The 10,012-nt window shown below is 37.0% G+C and overlaps 1 protein-coding gene across 1 annotated transcript; it reads left to right on the top strand.

Annotated features, from left to right (window-relative positions):
• Positions 1–2,850: 2,850 nt before the first annotated feature.
• LOC143608384 (caltractin-like) lies at positions 2,851–9,495 on the top strand. Its single transcript, XM_077083431.1, has 8 exons — positions 2,851–2,942; positions 3,765–3,882; positions 3,971–4,007; positions 4,134–4,161; positions 8,255–8,331; positions 8,608–8,683; positions 8,759–8,861; positions 9,315–9,495. Exons 1-8 carry the CDS (start codon positions 2,940–2,942, stop codon positions 9,377–9,379), a joined length of 507 nt encoding a protein of 168 aa, XP_076939546.1. The 5' UTR covers positions 2,851–2,939; the 3' UTR covers positions 9,380–9,495.
• The last annotated feature ends 517 nt before the right edge of the window (positions 9,496–10,012 follow it).

The following is a 10,012-nucleotide window of genomic DNA, read 5'->3' as shown; positions in this document are numbered from 1 at the left end:
GTGATCGGGTCGGGGGTTGTTGACCACCCTGCCCTCCTATCCGGTCGACCATATCAAGAACGTGAGTCCTCCATTCTAGTCTTCTTTTCTTGCTATGGTTTCCATTTGTTCATTTGAAAAATGCCGCTTCTGTTTTCACTGAACTAGGTTAGCAGCGACTAGTGGGCTTTTGTTTTCACTGAACTCGTGGGACGATTAAGGAGGCGACTCCCTCATTCTAGTCTTTCTTTACTCATTGTGGTTCCCATATGTTCGTTTGGGCTTCCATTTGTTCGTTTGAAAAGTGTCGCTATTTGTTTTCACTGAACTAGACTAGCTACGACTAGTGGGATTTTTTTTCACCAAACGGGGTTATCATGGACTCATGGGGTGAATAAAGAGGCGAATCCCTCAATTCTAGTCTTCTTTTCTCGTTGTTGTTTCCATTTGTTAGTTTAGGATTCCATTTGTTCGAAAAACTTCTATTTTTACTGAACTGGGCTAGTAGCGGCTGGTGGGATTTTGTTTTCACTTAACGGGGCTATCAGGGACTTGTGGGAAGATTAAAAAGGCGACTCCTTCATTCTAGATTTGTTTGACGCGTTTTGGTTTCAATTTGTTCGTTTAGGCTTCCATTTGTTCGTTTAAAATGTGTGGCTCATATTTTCACTGACCGGGGCTAACAACGACTGGTGGACTTTGTTTTCACTAAACGAGGCTATTGGGACTCATGGTATGATTAAGAAGACGAGTCCTACATTTTAGTCTTCTTTAACCCGTCGTACTTTCCATTTGTTAGTTTGAAAAACGTTGATTCTGTTTTTACTTAACCGGGCTAGTAGCGACTAGTGGGATTTTGTTTTCACTGAACGGGGCTATCAGGGATTCGTGGTAAGGTAAGGAGGCGACTCCCTCATTCTAGTCTTGTTTTACTCGTTGTGGTTTCCATTTGTTCGTTTGGGCTTCCATTTGTTCGTTTGAAAAATATCGCTTTTGTTTTCACTAAACGGGACTAGCTGAGACTAATGGACTTTTGTTTCACTAAACGGGGCTATTAGGGACTCTTGGTATGATTAAGCAGGCGAGTCCCACATTCTAGTCGTCTTTTACTCGTCATACCTTCCATTTGTTCATTTGTGCTTCCATTTGTTCGTTTGAAAGTTGTAGCTTCTTTCTTCACTAAACGGGGCTAGCAGCAGCTGGTAGAACTTTGTTTTCACTGAATGGGGCTATCAAAGAGTAATGGGATGATCAAGGAGGGGAGTCCCTCATTCTAGTCTTATTTTGCTTGTGGCTTCCATTTGTTCATTTAGGCTTTCATTTGTTCTTTTGCTTGTTATGGTTTTCATTTGATCGTTTGGGCTTTCATTTGTTCTTTTGAAAAGTGTCACTTATGTTTTCACTTAATCGGGCTAGAAACGACTCGTGAACTTTTTTTCACTTAGTGTGGCTATTAAGGACTCGTGGGATGATTAAGGAAGTGAGTCCCTCATTCTAGTATTCTTTTACTCGTTGTGGGCTTCCATTTGTTCGTTTGAAAAGTGTCTTTCTGTTTTCATTGAACTGACTAGCTGCAACTGGTGGACTTTTGTTTTCACTGCACAGGGTCATCAGGGAGTCTTGGGATGATTAAGGATGTGAGTCCATCATTCTAGTCTTAACTTACTCGTTGTGTTTTCCATTTGTTCGTTTGGGCTTTCATTAGTTAGTTTGAAAAGTGTCGTTTTTGTTTTCACCGAGCTGGGCTAGCAACAACTGTTGGACTTTTGTTTCACCAAACGTGCCTATCACGGAATCCTGAGATAATCAAGGATCTCCGTCTCTGAAAATCCATAAATTTTTTGGACCGAATGCGATTTTTTTGTGGGCCTCAAGTAAAAGAGTTTTTTTTTGTTGGGTTTAATCAAATTAGTTTTTAAATGACCTTACAATATTATGATTTAGGTTGTGCAAAAAAGTTTTGTTTATAAAAATAGGCTTTAATGAGTTGAGTAATTGGATTTAAACATTAAAAAATACTTTTTTTTTTCATAAAAAGATAATAATAAGGCCATGTTCACAACTTTTGGTTTTGTCTAAACTGGTCGGGCTCAGGTAGACCGAGCAAGTTTGCGGATTGACCCATTTATTATGTTTTTTTTATATATAGAAAAGTACGTTTTTGTGTCATAACTCTACATTTTCACTTAAAAACCTAAAAAAGTTTTAAGTTTCGATAGCCCGACTTGGTAAAATATCCTCCTAGATAGACACATGAAAAACAATAACTATGAATCTGGTAAATAAAAAAGTCCATAAGTCCGCTACTAGCTCCAATCCAAAGCGTTAAAACCACAAAAAGAACACATTACTAGTCTAATGACTTGTGAACCCTTTAACATCACAAAATAAAACTTTAAAAATATATAGAACTCAACTCAATAACTCATTTAGCCCATTTTCAAACCGAGATACATATCTTAACTATGTTTCAAATTTAGGATTGACACATTTTACATGAACAAGTATACAACCCGAAAAACTCAAATCACCCAAATCTTTCAACCAGTCAGTTAAATGGAGGCAACTCTAAACTATCCAAAACTACATAAATATGCTGCAACCAATCACATAGTATGTATCACACACCCAATCATCTTCAATATCATGAACCGAATTCAAAAAAAACATGACGATGTTCCCTAATTACCATGAGTACCGCATGGGTTTACCCGAGACCGCCCTCACATCCCTAATCAATAAATAAATCATGTAACGCGCTTTAACCGGTCCAAGAGCTATTAATAAGAAACCGAAGGGCCTATTGTGTAATTACACCCTTATAAATATATTTCAAACTAAAGCTATAATAGTACTTTCCTTTCTTTACATAATAATAATAATAATAATAATAATAATAATAACAATCCAGATTTTTCCACACGGAAGTTGTTTGTTAAAGATCTCAAGATTTAATTGCAATGGTGAGTAATCATGATTTAACATTCAATTGTATCTCAGTTATGTTTAATTTATGTTAACTTTTGATTGTTTTGTGCGATTTAATGAATTCAAAACCCTAACTTTTGTTCGAACATGATTTGTGTTAATTGTTGATTAAAACTATATAAATGGAGCTTGTGTTTATGAAGAAGTGAATGATCTGAGCTTAGCGTAGATGAATTGATGCTAAATTGGGGATCTTGGGATGGTTTGATGAACAAGGGTTTTGAAATATTTAGGGTTTGTTGATTAACAGTTAGAAGTGAAACTTATATGATTAGGAGTTTGAACAATTTATCGATTCTATAGGGGTCTTAAACGGGTCGACGGGGATTTCACGGGTTGGCGGGTCCAACTTGAGATGAACAAATGAACCCAAAACGTGTCAGATTCGTGAGCCTGAACGCGACACGCGTATTTGCGGATTGACCCGGCCGAAAGTTTTTATCTTTTTTCACATACGAATACTTTAATTTGCATTTTTAAAGCAAAATAAAAAATACAAATTTATAGAAACATGCCATTTTAATTGTAAAATTGTATGCTAAGTTAATTAGGTTTCAGTTTTAGCATAAGTTACCGAAGCAATTTAATTTATTACATAAAATATATTTTAAAAAAAAAATTGGTTAAATGGGTCAACCCGCCAGGTTTAACCGGACCACGGGCCATTGAGGTCAACGGGTTCGACCCAAAACTGACTGGAACCTTTTATACCAAACCTGGGAATTTCCTGTTAGGTTCGTGTCCTGTTTTGTGTTCTGTTTCATGTCGTATCAGAAATTCACACCCCTAGTTTTCAGGGGGTTTATGGAGAACAATCGAGGAGAGAGAAGCCGAGAGGACGCCATCATGGATTAACTCAGCAGAAAAGACAAGAGATCAAAGAAGCTTTTGAGCTGTTTGATACTGATGGATCTGGTATGTTGTTAATCCATATTATTATATGCTAATTCAGTTCAAATTAAAAAGTATTTAACTTGAGTGGTTCGATATCTTTAAAATACAGGCACCGTTGATGCCAAGGAGTTGAATGTTGCAATGAGGTACGAGTTCAATCAACCTATTATTATGTAAAAGGTATTGCAAATTTGCAATTGCCACCTTTACACACAATAATTATATGTATGAGATTATGCATACAATAATATCTTATCTTGGTTTGATTTCAGGGCCCTTGGTTTTGAAATGACAGAAGAGGTAATTTCTAACCTTTTTGACCCATTTTTCCTTGGTTGATGGTATTATAATAAAACTATTATCACATTGTCTGCATTAAACATTAACTTCCGGTTACTTCCAACTCGTTTGAACCGTTCTCTTTTTATCTAAACTTTTTTAAACCAAGTTGACCAGTTTGTAATTAAAAGTAACCCAAATTGACCATTTCATAAGTAGGGTTGAAGTTGCCACATCTACATATATCTTTGAATAAAACTACTTAGCAGTTTGTCTGCGTTAAACATACTTCGGGTAACTTCCAACCCGCCTCTCTCGTTTGTATTCTAGCTAAAACATTTTTATATCCATTTGACTTATTTGTAATAAAAAGTAACCCCAATTGACCATTTCATAAGTTGAGTTGCAATAGCCACATCTACACTAAATCTTTGAATGAAACTGCACAGCCTACACTCCATGTTGCCTGCATCAGAAATATGTTTCACTAATTTCCGACCTGTTTGACCTGTACTCTTTTTACCTAAACTTTTTTGTACCCATTTGACCCGTTTGTAACTAAAAGTAACCCGAACTGTCCATTTCATAAGTTAATGGGCTGAAATTGCAACCCCCTACCCTAAATCTATGAATACATAGTTATATACTACTAGGTTACCTGCATTTAGAGGTGCACAAATCGGTTTTTTTGAAAAAACCGGTTCGGTTATTAACCGGACCGGTTTTTTTTATCCAGAAAAAAACCGGTTCGGTTAATAACCGGACCGGTTATTAACCGGTTTTTGTCAATGAAAACTCAAACCGGCCAAACCGGTTTGGACCGGTTTAGAAACCGGTTATTAAACCGGTTTTTTTTACAACCGGTTTTTAATAACCGGTCTAACCGGTTTTTTTTTTTTTTTTTTTTTTTTTTTTTTTTTTTTTTTGCTTTAGGGTTTAGGGTTTAGGGTTTCGTTGTTAGCATTCTTTGCTTGGAAGATTAAAAACAAATAACTTTCATTTATAGCTTTTACATTAAAAATACAAACATTAAATCGTTATCGCATATTCGTAACTCAAAAATACAAACATTAAAGAATGCTTAGACACGATTACATTAACAAGTTGATGTTTGTTACTCATTTTCTTCGCTACCCGATCCCGAGCTATTCCTTAGGTAATCGTCGTACGCGGCTTCTTCATCGGTCATTGGTTGAGTGTGTCCTTGATTGACCTCGTCTTCATACAAGGCCGCCTCATACTCCATTTCCCCCTCGAGTGAGCGTTGATGTTGTGCCCTATCTAAAGAGTCCAAGTAATCCTTGTAGCAAATCGACATCTCTACAGCTGGTGGAGTGAGTCGAGTCCTCCTAATCGATATAACCCTGCCAGAAACAGAAAAAGCAGACTCCGAAGCTACCGTGGAAGCTTGGACCGTTAGTAAATCTTTGGCCATGGCGGCGAGGATCGGAAACTCATCCTCCTTACCTCTCCACCAAGCCAGCAAATCAAGACTTCTAAATTCATCCGGAGTCATGTGTTTCACAAAGTTGGTACCACCATACCTTCCAAGTTCACTGCTTGGGGTGTTTACCCTTTGACGTTTACCGGCGTCTTCCCAAATCATGTAGTACATCCCCATTTCAAGGTCGGTTTGGGATTGGGATTGGGCAACAGCTCTTAACGAGTCATGAATTTGGGAAGACGACCCGTGTTTTGTAAGGTAAACATCATACATGTTTGCCAAGGTGGTGTTGAAAGCATTCTTTAAAGTTTGGTTATAATGGGGGTTTTGATCGTCGTTTAACTCTAGCTCATCACAAATTTTTTCTATTAAAGCTTCAACACCACCAACATTGATGCAAGGGTTTAACGCAGCCGCACAGGTCAAAACAGCGGGTAGTTGTTGAAAATATTTTCTAAATTTTTCTTTCATTTTTGCACCCATATCAAAATAAGGTGCACCCCTACAATGAATTTCAGTCAACTTTGTGCACATGACAGCAATTTTTGGTAAAGCAATGGGGCTTGTTGGATAGTAAACCCCGGATAAACTAGTTGTGCAAGATTTAAAAATTTGAAGAACCTCCGTAACGATCTCAATCAATAACCAGTTTCTAGGATCGTACGGTGCACATTTACCCCTATTTGACAAAATTTGATGAAACGCAATTAACGATTGTTTTTGTTGGATGGCTTTCTCAAACATTTCACAAGTCGAGTTCCATCTTGTTGGACAATCCCAATTAGGCCCCAACCATTGACAGTTAGCTTCTTCACAAAATTTTTTGTATCTTGAAAATGTTGAATTGTTGCTAAAAACATCTCGTAACATTCTTTTAAAATTGTTTCTTTGCGTTTCGATCACGTTTAACCCATCTTGCACGGCCAAGTTGATAATATGTGCAATGCATCGGCTATGAAAAAACGCTCCATCACAGATAGGTTTATACTTTAATTTTAAATGGCCAACCGCGGCCGTATTGTTGGACGCGTTATCAAACGATATTGAAAAGATTTTATCTTCAATCTTGTATTGTCGAATGACTTTATCCAAGAGTTTAAAAATATTTCTACCCGTGTGCGGGTAATCAAACAATTGAAACGCAACGGTTCGTTTCATCATTTGCCACGACCGGGGGTCAACCCAATGAGCCGTCACACAAATGTATGAGTCGGGCGAACCATTAGGTACCGACCACACATCCGTTGTTAAGTTCACACCAGTTTGTAAGTTTGAAAAGTATGAAATTAGTTCGGATTTAGCGTTTTTCCATGCTTTAAGACAATCTCTTCTAAGGGTCGAACGACTTACGTGTTGGTAGCGTGGTTGAACATACTTTTGCATCATCTCCGTGAATTGAGGGTTGTCGAAGTGGTTGAAAGGAAGTGATTGTTGAATCACAAAGTTGCCAAACTGTTGACGTACCGCTTCAAGGTCGTACGTAAACACCGTTCCTTGATTCGTCATCTCCGGCTGCGAACTACTTCCGGATTCGTCCTTCAAGACCTTGCAAGAGGGCTTTTCTACATGAGCTCTTAAACTGGAGTTTGCTTCTTTGTTATAAAACTTCAAACAATGTTTGCATCTAGCTTTTTGGGTTCCGTTAGACATTTCGCATAGGTCGAAATGTTGCCAAATATCTTGGTTTCGTTTCGTGGGGATGACCCGAACGACGGTTTCTCCCGTGTTCGAGGCACCCATGTTGACCGATGAAGCAGCACTTTGGGAGGCCATGATAATCGACTACGAATTAAGAGTGGTATACTCGAGTATGAAATAAACGACTACGAAAGAAGAGCGTTTGGAGTTGTATAATCGCGTATGAAATAAACGTTTAGAGCGTTTGGAGTTGTATAATCAAGTGTGATCTAACCAATACCCAACCTAAACTATATATAGATGTTTGTGGGGGTAAAATGGTAAAAAAACAAAAAAAAAACGGCTAAAAAACGGTCAAAAAAAAAAAAAAAACGGCTATAAAGCCGTTTGGTAACGTTCGAAAACCGGTTTAACCGGTTAACCGGTTATTAAAAAACCGGTTAACCGGTTTTTTTTTATAACGGTAATAAACCGGGTATTTTAAAAACCGGTTAACCGGTTTTTTAATAACCGGTTATTAAAAAAAACCGGTTATAAAAAAAACCGGTTATAAAACCGGTTTTGGCTCCAAAACGTATAACCGATACGTAAACCGGTTACGTAAACCGGTCAAACCGGTTTTTAAAAAAACCGGTTTTTAAAAAACCGGTTTCCGGTTGAACCGGCCAAACCGGTTCCGTAACCGGTTTTTTTGAACACCTCTACCTGCATTAACATTAACTTAGGGATATTCTAACCTGTTTGGCCTGTTCCTATTTACCTAAACTTTTTTGTACACCCAAATGAACCATATCATAAACTGGCGGATTGAACTTTCCACCTTTACCCTAAATCTTTGAATGAAACGAAACATACTTCGGGTAAATTCCAAGTTTCCAACCCACTTGACCTGTTCCCTTTTTGGCTAAACCTTTTTGTACTCATTTGATTCATTTTTAACTAAATGTTACCCGAATCAACCATATCATAAGTTAGTTGTCATTTAAGACATATGCGTAGTTAATAAATGTCCTTTGTTTCATTCTTTTTCAGCAAATTAATCAAATGATAGCTGATGTGGACAAAGATGGGAGTGGTGCAATTGATTTTGATGAATTTGTGTACATGATCATCATCATCATCATCATCATCATCGTACTCAGTATATCCCACCAATAGCAAAGCTATGGTAGGGTCTGAGGAGGGTAAGATGTAGACAGCCTTACCTCTACCCTATAAGGATAGAGAGGCTGCTTTCGGTGAGACCCCCGGCTCGATAGTAGTTTTGCATCAAGTCTTGGACATAAGGCACATGGCACTCAATCATCGGGACACCGGCTGATCGGTGCATGTACCCTTGTCTTTCGGCTATCAACGCCACTACATGATGAATTTGTGTACATGATGACTGCTAAAATTGGTGAAAGAGACAGTAAACAAGAGCTTACAAAAGCATTCCAGATCATTGATCAAGATAAAAATGTAACCTTTTATATTATTCACACGTGATTCTGTTTAAACAAAAGTTAGAAACTAATGTTTCTTTGATGAACACAGGGAAAGATATCAGCTTCTGATATCAAAAACATTGCTAAGGAACTAGGTGAACATTTTACTGATGCGGAGATCAATGAGATGGTTGAAGAAGCCGACCGTGATCGTGAGTTTTAGTTAAAAATATTTTTTATTTTCAAAGAAAACTATAATTTAGTTAGTTTTAAATTAGAGTAAATTACATGGATAGTCTCTGCGGTATGTCTAGATTTTTGTTTTGGTTATTATGAACAAACGTAAAGCGGGACCCATATTTTGTTTTTGATTTTTTTAATGTTAAGGGGCATTTTGGTCATTTCACACCCATTATGCGGAAAACGTTAATGGTCATCTATGTCTGGGACCATTATGTTACGTTTATGCATAACATGGGCCCAATGTTAGTTTCCTATAGATGAAACCAAAATTTGGAGATTCCGTAGGGACTATATGTGTAATTACTCTTTTTAATATAGTCTTAATTGAGGTTTTGAAATAGTTTAATTTTTCATTTATGTAAATGATGTTGCATTGCATGTCATGTTTATATCTTGTTTGATGTATTGTTTGTATTGTTTAGGTGATGGAGAAGTTAGTGCAGATGAGTTCATGAGGATGATGAAGAGAACTTCATATGGATTTTAGGCTATTTATATTTTATCATATGGTATGTAAAATCTATTTTATATATGTTGGTAAATGACAGATTGATGTTATGTAGATTGGTTTGATTTTTATGATATGTGTTTGGATTTATGTTATTGCGATGGCGCGGATCATTAGGCCTCAATAGATTATGGACTACTAATTCAGTGTTTGCATCATGCCTATATAATCTACGGTTAGCCTTTACTTGTACTTGTAACTCGTTCTTTTCTTAGTCTATATCTTCAACGTTTGTGTGTTCTCTTTCATGTTAATCTCCTAAGAGCTATGACATGTTCAAGCGTATGTTCTATTCGAGGCTGGTAATACTTTTCACGTTTGGAGGTAGATCTAACATATAACTTTTTCAATGTAGTTCTTATGGCTAGTTGAATAACAGTAGGGGATTGTGATCTATTAGCGTGCTAGTATATAAAACCAATACTAAGTTGAGTACACGAGAACTGCATAATGAATTTGTTTCTGTTGCTTTGAATGTGATAAGTAAACAGTTTTATTAGCGCTTCCGTTTTTTTCTTCTGCTAATTCTGATTATCTTTATGCTATATGTACAAATGTGTTATACAATTGTTGCAGTTCTTAACATAACAAACGAAATGGTCTGTTGAACTT

Source organism: Bidens hawaiensis, unplaced genomic scaffold (genome assembly GCF_021521415.1).
Source record: "Bidens hawaiensis isolate Kalapana, Puna unplaced genomic scaffold, B.hawaiensis_p1.1 tig00419365_1, whole genome shotgun sequence".
NCBI classification, from domain to species: domain Eukaryota; kingdom Viridiplantae; phylum Streptophyta; class Magnoliopsida; order Asterales; family Asteraceae; genus Bidens; species Bidens hawaiensis.
Note: the sequence above shows the minus strand (reverse complement) of the source record. Positions and strands in the feature narration are given on the sequence as shown.